General features: G+C 34.8%; 1 protein-coding gene across 1 annotated transcript in view; it reads right to left on the bottom strand.

Moving 5' to 3' along the window:
* Positions 1-13,247, bottom strand: part of NLGN2 (neuroligin 2) — a 2,850,277-nt gene that overhangs the window by 1,394,879 nt on the left and 1,442,151 nt on the right. Inside the window, exon 4 of the mRNA XM_044077021.1 lies at positions 4,186-4,242. Coding sequence (XP_043932956.1) covers positions 4,186-4,242 — 57 coding nt within the window. The remainder of the gene's footprint in view (positions 1-4,185; positions 4,243-13,247) is intronic.

Raw genomic sequence — 13,247 nt, 5'->3', positions numbered from 1 at the left:
CCCCCCCCATCTTAGATCTTGGCTGTGGCCTCATCTGTCCTCCCTATCACTGTGTGGGTTTTATTTGGATACACCCAAAAGGCATTCCACAGGTGAAATGATGATCATTCAGTTTGCTTAGAAAATATGTTTTGCTCTTAGTTCTTGGCTGTGGCTTCATCTGTCCTCCCTATCACTGTGTGGGTTTTATTTGGATACACCCAAAAGGCATTCCACAGGTGAAATGATGATCATTCAGTTTGCTTAGAAAATATGTTTTGTGTGTGTGTGTTTGTAAAAATAAACTTGGCAGGCACATATATAAATCTCCTGTTAGTGAAAAAATAAGGCAGGGAATGCATCACAGAAACTCAGAGCTTCTGAAGGCAGCAATCTTGGCTCTATAATTGGCTTAGTAAGGTTTTCAGCCATATAGCTTGTCTAAGGTTAGAGTATTGTGGAGGAACACCAAGCTGGAATGAAGTACTCTAAGTGCTGTTTATCTACATTCTTCACAATAGAAAACAGATATATATATATATATATATATATATATATATATATATATATATATATACATAGATGGCTATTTTCTGAGGGTAAAAGAAAGGAGGCATGCTGCATATGTATAGCTGACAAGAAGACAAAGTTTTTTGTTGTGCCCTGTTTTTACTTCACTTTCATCCTACTTTGACTTCAGAGGGGTACACAGAATGTATGTACTTTGATGACAGCGCTGAGGAGTCATGCTGCATAGATGTATGACAGCAACAGCTTGAACTATATCACTGTTACTTTTTCCTTTCACTTTCATCCCAGTTTAACACTATACAGATACATTGAAAATTACCATCTTTTTGGGAGATTGGGCAAAAGGCAGAGTTCTCAGATATAATTTACATGCCCTCATGCCCTCACAAGCATTTTATTCTCAGTTTATAGATAACTACTATTCAGTTTTGTATTTTTTTCAATGAAAAAAATTCTTATTTTAGTATTATTTTTTGTTCAAGTCACAGATGGACCAAAGGTTGTGGAAAAAAATATAAAATACACATAAGAGCATTTAGAATCCTATAGCCTCTGGGGACTTAGTGGTCTCCAGACCTCAGCATAATTAAATTATTTTCTCCACAATTATTACAATGCAATTGTGGCTATTTAGGATGTATTGCAAGTATACAGGAAAAGCTGGCAAGTAAGACAAAGTTTGAGAAAACAAAAGTACTCTGGATAGTGTGAGGAGGCAATTAAGTGAGGAAAATAGGGCATCACTGGACAATAGGGTGTATGGCAGGGTGACAGTAGACAGTGGGAGTGGGAGTTGCCATGGAACATTTCGCCTAGGGATCCATACAAGCGCTGTTTGTCCATGCAGTCACTGTAAATAGCTTTTAAAACTGGTTCTTCTGTGTGTGGCTTGCTAAAAGTGATGATGTGACTACTTGTCAAGGAGTATATTTTCATAATTCAGGGAATTTGGCTTATTTGTCAGGAAACAGAAGGATGTAAAAGTGGCAACACTATTGTCACTTCCGAAGTCAGACATTCTTGTCTTTCCATGTTTTAGGTAATTATTTACTCCACATTCAGTGTCTGTTTGTGTGTGTGCATGTGTCCCCACATATGGGGAGGTATTATCATAAAAGCCACCCTTTAATCTTTCATCCATTGAACCATGTTCTGGCAAACACTTTATCCTTTACAGTATTGTGGATTTGCTGGACCTTATCCCAGGAAAGAGTTGGCATAAAGCATTGAAATATATGCTAAATAAGGTGCCAGTCTATTGCAGAACACACAAGCACAGTTAATCACACACCACTCACACAGCAAGCACACATAATGGACTATTTGGTAGAACAGCAATCACTCTATGGAGGTGCAAGAAAACTGGATCACCAAGAGGAAACCCAGTGAAACACAAGTAGGACATGTAGGTTCCACAAAAAGGCAGATTCCACATGAACTTAGAACTGAACTGGAGAACACTGCTGTAAGATAGCAATGCACCACCTATGCTATTCTTTTGATCTTGTGACACAAAAATTTTAGATGCAGAGAGGTACTGAAAGGTCATCCCAGTGGTCTTATCTAGGTATTTAGCCAGCACCACGTACGACTTGGTGGGTGCCATCTTGACAAGTTGTTTTGTCCACCTTTATTGCACTCAAACCATACCGTATGTTCTGCCTTCACTAACCTTGAGGTTCTTCTCCACTATATTTCTGTGCTACTTTCAGTATTGAACGGTTTGTATCACTATCAACTGTAACAGCTCAGCAGAACCAAATGTAAACATACATGGAATAGCACTTTTTTATCTTTGTCTAAAACAAAAATACCCCTCCCTATAATCCCATTATGACATGTTGTCTCTAACTCATTTTACATTATAGTCATTAATTGTTTTTGTTTTAATACGTTGTGCCAGTCTTTCAGTCCCTAAAACCAATGGCTGTTTTAAGTAATGCAGTGACTCTTTGGATTTCTCAATGCACATTTATTTGTGTTTCTGTCATCAAGAATTTCTGGTCTTTCAGAATATGACAAATTTGCACATCTGTTTACTGGCATAACATCAGCCTAAGAGATTATTCCATTAGTAAGTTTCCTTCTCGAAGCTGTTCACTCATTCAAACCATGGACAGTCAAACTGCATTTGCTTGAATTAACATTTATGAATGAATAACTCTTTGCATGGATAAGTAAATCCATATTCATTTACTGTCACACTACAGCAAAAATTTATTAACAGCTGGGAAAGGAACTCTACTCCCACAGTTTCTTTAGCACTGCCCTCTTACAATTATGACCTTGGAGTTAGAAAAGTAAATTAGGAGTAGGATGAAGCCTCTGTTGCAACAAATCCATGGAAATGCTTCCAATATGATTCCTCAAGTTAAAGTTCCCAAGGAACCAACTCACTTAGCACAACTGCTTGACAAATCAACCCCACAGAAAAAAAATAGATGTTGTGTTTTTTGCCCCCTGTATCTCCATGTGGAGGCAAGCTACCCCACCCAAACATACATAGACCAGCTCCATGGTTGCACAAACATGAAGAATGAAGAAATCTTCCAAAAGAAAGGAATCATAGCTGATGCATACCTAGAAATCATACAGCCAGTGATTTCCTATGGAGAACAGTGATCAGATGCTTTAACTTTCTTTGCCTTGGGGGAGATGTAAATTGAGGAGCTGTATAGCAACTTTCAAAAATGAAGTACTAAATATCCACATTTTGAATTTCGGGAATTTGACTATTCATAATTTGCCCATTACCTCTGCAAGGACACCAAAAAGAATCATCTCAAAGTTCTTGAGGAACAGAATATTTTCTTAATGGGCCCAGAATAAAACAGTTAATCATATAGGCAAGCAGCATTTTTGTTAGACACTTTAGTAAATAAAAAGAAACCCTTATGTGAAAGACTTTTCTTTTTTGCATATTGCATTCATAGTTAACTATGCTCAAGCTCATTTTTATTAGTTTTTTACATAAGATGGCTGACCACAATAACAATTTAAGTTGTGACTGGTATAGCAGTACCTTCTTATCTTCCACTTCAGAATTAAGTACTGAGAACAGTCCTGTCCAAAACAATCTCTCCATGCCAGACAAGAACATTTCCTAAAGCATATACTTAACATGTGAACCCTTGATATGCCATGTCCTCACTATCTCCAGCTTTGAAAACATGACATGTGAAATAAAGATATTTTTACAGGTCATGGCACTGATACATGACCCTGAGACAACTACTACCACAGTAAGCCAGGATACTTCCCCTCAACACACTGCATCAATCCATTCTCCAGTAACATCTCCACAACTACCATGAACCTTCCATGAAAATAAATCTTTGTCTTATCAAAAATATGTCTCAAGTGTTTTGTAAATACCACAGGGAAAATGTTTCCAAAGAAATGCAAGTAAAAGGTATGTACCTTAAACTGAACAAATTAAGGACTTCATATAAGAAAAAGATGTTTGTAAGTATGTCCCACAAAAAAGCAAAACTAAACATTTTGTGGGGAGTGCATGTCTTTTGTGTTGATGAAAAAAGTTTTAACAGTTTAAAAAAAAAAGAAAAAAATGCAGTAAGAAAAACACAGTGGAAAAGGTATGAAGAATTTGTTTTTCTTGTTAAAGAAGACAAAAAAAAGTATCAGGGTTAAAAAAAAAACATGCATCAAAAATACCTTCATCACGGGGAGCATCATTTGAGCCAGAATCATCACGTTTTTTGGTGTGCGGACCTAGGACCAAGAAAAAAAGGAGGAAGGGAGGGGAAGAGAGAGAATTCAAAAAAGATTACTGTAAAAAAGTATCTGAGAGATAACAGCAATCAAAAAATTCAAGAAAGCACAAAAATTTCTTTTTTTAAAGAAAAAATATTTTAAAAAATACCACACAAGATTAGTTGAAAAGACAAGAATCAAAACATACAAGATGCAAAAGTGATGCATAAATCGAAAACAATGCATTTATAATTTCTTTCTTGAAGAAGAAAGGGGTAAAAAATGTTTTTTCATGTGGTTCATTAAACGGGGAGGAGATTCCTCTCAAAATTATCTCTCTTGTAAATAAAGATTTGAAAAAACTATAACTCAGATGGTCCTGGAGTTTACACTGAAAACAGAAGAAACATGATCATTAAAAAAGGAAATAAGGTATTTCAACTGGTGTTAGGTGAAAGTACACTTGCAAAGGCCAATATATTTAAAATATCAGAGGCACTGGCCTTCCAATGCCCAGGCCCTCATCACTTTCTGCCTTTAACAATGTAAGTTCATGGCCAGTGTCAGTTCATATGAGTTTCTAAACAGGGTAAGATAAGCATTTTTATTAAAGTTGTGCTAACATCATTTCATTTCAAATGGGCAAATCATGGCTGTGACAAATGTGTACCAATGCCCATATATTTCTGGTGCCCCTCCCCACCCTTGCATTACTGTGTTGAAATATATTGTTTTTTGGCCCTTTTGAGCACAGACTGCCATGTAACAGAATGAGTCCAAATATGCATTATACTTCCTGTGACTTTCTGAATGCAGAGAAATACAAACTAATATGCTTGCTTTTTCAAAATGAAAAATTACAGATTTATGTAGTGCACTGTTACAAAGGTCTGGAGACAAAACATAAAGATATCTAAAGGCTCTTGCAGTGCAGCTTATACCTTTTTGCACTTTGTTTTCCAGTTTTAGTACAGAATAAAGAAACAAAATCTGCAATGAATTTAAATTAGCTATACCTGCACAGGAATGGGTCCCCAAGAAATAAAGCAAAAAAGTAATATGAATAAGAACAATACAATAAAATATATTTTTCTTTATTTTGGGAGGCCTTTACAGCAAGTCAGCTTTAAAATGTACTCTGTCTTTATCGGTGTAATTGGTTATATATATATTTATTTTCTCCTATCAACAATTTTGTCTTGATACTGAAATGTACAGCATTACAACACTTATTATGTTTGTAATATTTATTCAATAGCCTGTGAAATTTCTGTCAGTAATATCACTGTAGTTACTACAACATAAAACTATGACACACGTACATTAAAATTACTGTCTGAAAAGATCAAAATGGCATATCAGTTATCATTGGATGCAGTTTAGATATCCTTAAATCACTGCAACATTACTGTAGTGCAATTGCACTGGAGCTAAAATTCCAAAGCATGACCTTAGACTTTCTCAGTACATATTCCCATCCCATGACCTTTTCCACAACTTCTCTCTGCATTTTTTTGCCTTTATCTAGGAATACTCATGTCAGCCACTAGCAGCCCCTACTACCCCCCCCCCCCACACACACACACACATATACACAAGCTTGCATGTGCATTGAAAAATCATTTTCCTGGAAGGAGCTGGCAGTCATGGACTAAATTTCATGGGATATTGTAAGTTTTGTTATGAAAACTGTAGATATGAAATGCGCGACTTCCAGTACTTGTGTTAAATATCATTATGTGAAACGTTTCTGTTATATTTTTCATCTGTTCTTTGCTGCTTAGAGAATTTGCTATTTACCTCTAGAATATGTCCATCCAGTACTAGAAATACTGCCTTCATATTAATGTAAATCCTTAAGGGGATGGATCACTGCAGTATAACTAGATTTAAATTTCTCTAAACACATGACATGCTGTAACTAACCATTCATATTCCACTATCAAATTATGAAAAAATCAAGTACATTTTCAGTGTATCATACAATTAGATAACATACTGATGAAAATTTGAGAAGGAGCACATGTCTCAAGATGATTACCCACTACAACATATCTACAGTCCACAACCCAAAGTGTCCATGTTTAATTGTTTAGTATTTTTAGGGAGATAAGTGCAGCCTGGGCAAGCTTTTCAACAAACTATTTCATCTTCCAAACAGAATTTACTCCTAATTTTTATTAAACCCAATTTATTGGCTCTTAACTTGGAGCACTGACATCCTTTTTTAACATAAGACATTCAAATACAAGCTTTGCCCTTCAAAATCATGCGTCCTCATATCATGCTATATAAGAGAGAAAACAAGTTCTCTTAATATCAATCCCGTCAATGAGTCAAATCCACTGTCTTGGTACGCACTGTAATTTATGCACTGGGGATAAGTTTGCTGGTGATCACAGCAGGGGACTAAGAATCAATCATGCTAATGCTGATCAGCAGCAGAATCATTACTGAACGTTTTCTATACCCATTAGCTCAAAGTGCTTCACCACTGATGTCTGATAACCAGCTAGACACCAAAATCCAAAAAGGTATCAAACACAGTTATATTTTCAGGAAGGGTAGAGAATATATCAGATAAGCTTTTAAGACTAAAGAATCGTAAGCTGATTTCATTATACAAAAGTCCATCTTGAATTCTGACAAACCACATTTCTAGATTATTCACATCCTTCTGAAGAAATAATGTATGATCTCCAATCTACCTTACATTTTACAAGTTTTAATGTCATCTGTATATCTGGATGTGTCTGCAACTTCTGTGTACTCAAGATAAACAGCAGAGGAGGAAAGTTGATCCCTCTGGAAGTTCTTATGGACATCTGCTTTCCTCCATGCTAGTTATATATGTTGTATGTCATGCCCTTTCTAACAGCCAGTCAATCTACCCCAAAAGGCTTGCATTTAGTTTCATTTTAGTTTGTTAATAAGGTTTAAACAAGCTACATGATAAAATATTCTGATCACAACACTCAGTATAAAAGCCAAGATATGTTATTCCAAAAAATAACAGGTATAATTATCAATGTTCCTTCCTGAAAGCATGTTGTCCTATAAATCAGTGTCTTAATTCAGATGTGAAGTCTAAAATTTGATCAAATATAACCTTCTTAAGGGCTTTCCATGTGAGCCTCAGGATGACACGATCTATCTCCACACACCTTCATCACCAGTTAGATACCTTTGCCCTTTTCCAGTCCTCAGGTACTTGCTTACATCATACAAACTAAAATAAAATGAAATGGTTAAAATGAAAGATAAACCCACTTTTATATACTTTGGCTTCTTGTTAAATTATCTGAATGAGTAACTCCAAGGATGATGAAATTTCCAAGAATGTTGAGAATCTGACATTCAAAAATCTAGAATGAACATATTCAAACATCTTCCCCAATGCCAAAAAATATACTGAGCTTCTTACTAGAGCCATGATAACCTATATTTATTTACTTTATTTTTACAGTTGTCAATTGGGTAAGTGCACTTTTCTGATGACCAGTTAATGGTATGAACCAAGCCCAAAATGATCAGCATACAAAGGTATTAGAAGACATCTACAGCAACTGAAATATAGAACTGAAACTGTACAATTGTGATAACAGTTTTATGCACATTTTATTTTGATAAAAAATACTTGCATTACCTCTTGGGCAATACGAGTAGTTTACAATGGTATTAAGTAGGCTAAATATTCAGTCACAGCAGTGTAAACACAATGGAAAATCATTTTGTGAAAAAATTGTAATTTTACATGGAGAGTAGGGAAAATGTCGAAAGTAATACAGATGAAAGAGAAACTAAGAGAATTACATCATTAAAAGAGAGAAAAAATCATCAGATAATGAGAAAAGAAGGTGAAGATTTAGTTTATACACATATATATGTATATATATATATATATATATATATATATATATATATATATATATAAATGGGTCTACTTCATAACATTGAAATTACATAACGTTGAATTTCATAACACTGAGACCAAAACATCTAAATCCCAAAACACTGAAAACTCAGAACATTGAAAGTGTGCTTCATAACATTGAAAAGTATAATGCATATATAAATAATATTCTCTCCACCTATAACAACACCTAACTAGCAAACACGCTTTCTACTACGCTTCTGACATGCAGTCTTAACACTGAAAACCCAAAACATTGTAAACTCAGAACACTGAAAGTGTGCTTCATAACACTGAAAACTATAATGCATATGTAAATAACATCCTCTTCACCTATAACAACACCTAATTAACAAATACACTTTCTATTATGTTTCTGCAGGTGGGCAAGCCTCCTTGCACCCCCCCGTAAATTAAATATACCAACTCCAAGATCGCACTACAGTGGAAAAAAGTTAATTTCCTAACCTGAGGTAGAAAGTATTTGTTAGTTAGGTGTTGTAGGTGGAGGGGGTATTATTTACTTGTGCAATGTAGTTTTCAATGTTATGAAGCACACTTTCAATGTTCTAAGTTTTCAATGTTTTGGGTTTTCAGTGTTTTGAATTTTCGATGTTATGGTCTCAATGTTATGAAATTCAATGTTATGAAATTTCAATGTTATGAAGTAGACCCATACATATATATATATATATATATATATATATATATATATATATATATAAAATGCGAGGAAAACTTGTTTATCGCCTTCTGTGTAGTTGATGTTTACCCTTCTTTTAGATCTTAGACATGAAGCAGAATATAGTGTTAGGAGATGGTGCTGTTTAGGAAGAAAACCATTAGAACTGTGAAATTAGTGAATAAGTGGGAGACTGTAAAATACCAGCCTCACTGGATAGAGGATTTGGCATGTAAAATATGGTCTTGCAAGAAAACGTAGCTGAGAAAGATTGGGATTCAGTTGATTGTGTTGAACAGGAGGGTGAATATAAAGCATATATTCCATTTTATGACCTTAATGTTTATTAGGACAATGATTAGAATAAAGATGTAACTGGAAGTAAACTAGTTCTTATTCTGATTAATATGTGTACAAATATATCACAAGGAAAACTGCATGTTATATTATAAAGCATTTTTAACTGTGAGGTGGGAGTGTCTTATCTAGACTGCTGTATATGCTAAAATAATTTTTCTTAGCTGTAAGGCGTCCAGGCTTTACAAAATGATAAGTTAAAAAAGGCTGTGCAGAAGCAAGCTGAAGTTAAAATAATGTTGCGACACTGGGATTTTGGGTTGGGGATGTAAAAGTGCATTAATCATATTATATGCAGAATTAAGATAAATTCCATTGTTTTCACAGAGATGTACATTATATACAGAATTAAGAAAAATTCCATTGTTTTCAGAGATGTCAATCTATAGTAAAGTCATTCATTTAAGCTATAGAGAAGGGTTTGTATTTTTTACACTAATACCCTTGAAAAATAAGAAATAAAAAAGTATGCATGAAAAGGGTAGTTTTGCAAAGTGATTAACAATTTTCCCTTAAAATGCTTTCAGGTAGAGATACAATGTCTTCATATGCAAGAAATTAATCGAGAAGGTTTGAAACAGAGTATTTTGAGTGAAATTTACAAAGATTTTTTTCATCCATTTGTGAAGTTACTAATTATTCCTGTTGTTATTGTTGTTATTATTATTATTATTATTATTATTATTATTATTATTATTATTATTTATTGCCACCAACTGCTTTTACTTGGAGACAAGCAGTCTGCCGGTCTGCAGCCTTAGTACTTTAATGCATTTACTATAACAGTGTACACTTTTGTTTCCTTAAAGGTTTCCACTGCACTTTTTCTTTGGGCTGAAAGCTATCGCTGCGGGAAATACATACAACTGTAAATGAGCATGTGAATCTGACAAAGAAAATATTTCAGGGTGAACATACAACAGAGGATCAGGGACAAAGGAAAACGAGAGTAGTAATATCGATTGCTCAAAGGGCTTGTGATCGAAGAGGAGAAAAAGGGCAATAATGGGAAATCTATGGTATTAAGAATTTACTGGAAGGGGAGGAGGATTCCTCTGACACATATTTATATTCTGCCAAAAACTGCTGCTATGGAGCTTAAGAGAATATTGGGAGAAATAATAAGCCTTCATCAGAGAATACTATTTATGAGTATGACCAGAACCCGATTTTCAGTGGTGAGGCAAAGGTTCTTACTACATGTTGGAGACAAATTTCCCTGCCAGGGGTGACAACAGACTACAGACAAAGAGAATGGGCTAGTGGAGAGCTAAATGAAAATCTAAAGCTTTTAGCATTTTTAGCAGTCTGGAAAACAAGCTGCTGATACAAAATGGAGAATTTGCTGAGCATATAAAATATTACATGATAACTATAAGAATCAATCAGAAAGGGTAGAAAAGATTGGGAATAGAAAAATGGAAAGAATTTACAAAGGAACAATAGGAAAAACATCTGCATGGCTCTTTAATAGGCAGCAAATTTTAAAAAGTTTAGGACATTTGCTAGAATGTGGTTCTATATGAATTTTTTTATACCATTTTCATCAGGGAGACTGCAAATGTCAGAGTTGTGATAGCAAAGAGAGAGGTAATTGGGAACATCTTTTTGGGAATACAATGAGTTGACATATTTTAAAAAGTTCCTTCAGAATGCATTATCAGAAATGTTGAGAGAGGAAATTGTAACTTAGGAAATGATTCTTTTGAGCTAGGATATAAGATTTGAACTGGCATACTAGCTGTGTATTCTTAATGTTCTTCCTCATGTAAATATAAAAAAATGTGCATGTACACATCTGCTAAAATCAAATTATCACATGTCCATAACTATATATATATATATATATATATATATATATTTTTTTTTTACTGTGCAAGGCGATGTACTATTGTTTTATCATGCACACTGACTGCCTGTTATACCTCTAAGCATTGTTTTTGTCATTCCTGTCTTCTAGGCACAGGACATATCTGAAAACGGTTTTCAAACTAGTGTAACAATTAGATTTTCCACCTTTTCAAATCCACAGAGTTGGACAATTTTACAGAAATGTGAAATTGTGCACAGCACACCATGCCCACTACCACTGAAAAGGTCCTGGCATCATCTTTTTGACGAAATGGAAGTTTACTTTTGTAGAATTTGAATGGATTATTTTGTTTTATATATCATTAATGGGATTCAGATGCAAAATAATTGTTCAGTGCAACTATTATAAGAAACTTAGGAAGCATTTTTGTTCAAAAATCTCAGGACATTTGTGTTTTTCATGATTTTTCACAGGACACAGTTGCTTAAATAAGGACTATCCTGCATAAGGAGAAACTGATAGTAACCCTAGTACCAACTTGGTCAGCACATGCTAAATAAATAAATAAAAAAATGTCATAGCAAAATTCCAAGAAAAAGCTCACACAAAACAATATACTGCCAAAAACAAGAACAGTGGATTGAAGAAAAAAGACTGAACATATACTTAAGGAGCAGCCAAGTAAAAAAAGTTATATAATAAAACAATGATACAAGAGAAGTAATCATATTATGGAAGGTCATAATCCCATAATATTAAGTTGTGTGCCTTGCAAGAAAATGTAAGTAGACAATACAATAAGGGGCATCACTTTACTGAACTGAGCATAGCAGCAAGGAAGTTTAAAAAACAACATTAATCACAAAGTGCAAGAAGTCTGTAAATGAACAGTTAAAACAATTTACTCAGAGTGAAGGAAATGCAGCATAAAACAGTGATATTAGAGTGTGTGTGCGTGTGTGTGTGTGTGTGTGTGTGTGTGTGTGTGTGTGTGTGTGTGTCTCTCTCTCTCTCTCTATATATATATATATATATATATATATAGAGAGAGAGAGTTATACATGCATACACACACACACACACACACACACACACACACACATATATATATATATATATATATATATATATATATATATACATACATGTATATACATGGGGATGATATGTGTAAGCCAGAAGTAAAAGTGACATTAATGAACTTAGACACTTGTATGGTTATTTACTGCAATACATTCATCAGCACACTGAGATAATGTACTCACAACAAACGTAATCCAAAACAATGTCTATGAGTTGTACTGATAAACATATAAGTTCATAGGTGTTTACTAGGGTAATGACCACAAGGCCCTTTTTAAGCCTAGCCATGCATCCCAAATCTCTGATGAGTTCTGATACCCTCAATAACTTTAAGCATGGGCCTGGGAGATAAACCATTTGCAGGTTACCTGTTTGCATCAGAGACATAGGTGCCAAACCAGGGATGAATTTCCAGTTTCCCATCCAATTGTCCAAGTTGCACTTGAACTGGATTACGGGGGAGCTCTGCTTCACGTGGATGGGGAGTCTGTTCCATAGATGGGGTAGTCTCTGGGATAAATACCTATCTCTCCAGCCAGTCCTATTTATATCACAGGCAAGGTTTAGGATTTTAAAATGGGTAATTCTGGTATTGTTTGTTTTGTGGATATGCAGGAGGTCCATCAGATTGGGGTCTCACAATGCCCTGTATGCCAGGCATTAATCTCCCCTCAAAAGCCTGTAGGAGACAGAATACAGGGATAGGGCCTTGAGGTGGTCTACATAGGACATATTACTTATACCCTGTATTCTTTTAGTGAGGAACCTCTGAGGACGTTCCAGTTGTTGGATATTTTCTTCCAGCTGGGGTATTCTTCAACCATTTCTGTGACATCTGACATCACACATTAAAGCAAACAGCTTCATGCTCTTAAAATGTGCTGGATCATTATTAAAAAGTTAACTATGGAGCTGGATGCAAATAATAAGCGTGGGTTGAGGAGGGAAACAATAAAATAATTTTGCATCATTCAGACATTAAAAATAAGGCAGATATACAAAGCAATTACAAAAATTACTATTGGCACTTTTTTCTAAGGTTAAAGACAACTTAAAAATGACATCCCTAGGTGACATTACATATAGCACAACCTGCAATACAGCAGCCAGAAGCACAACCCCATCAATTAAAAAGGGTAACACTTTTTATGTATGTTCATAGGTGTGTACTAGGC

This window comes from Protopterus annectens, chromosome 7.part0 (genome assembly GCF_019279795.1).
Source record: "Protopterus annectens isolate FY-2018-M chromosome 7.part0, PAN1.0, whole genome shotgun sequence".
In the NCBI taxonomy this organism is placed as follows: domain Eukaryota; kingdom Metazoa; phylum Chordata; order Ceratodontiformes; family Protopteridae; genus Protopterus; species Protopterus annectens.
Note: the sequence above shows the minus strand (reverse complement) of the source record. Positions and strands in the feature narration are given on the sequence as shown.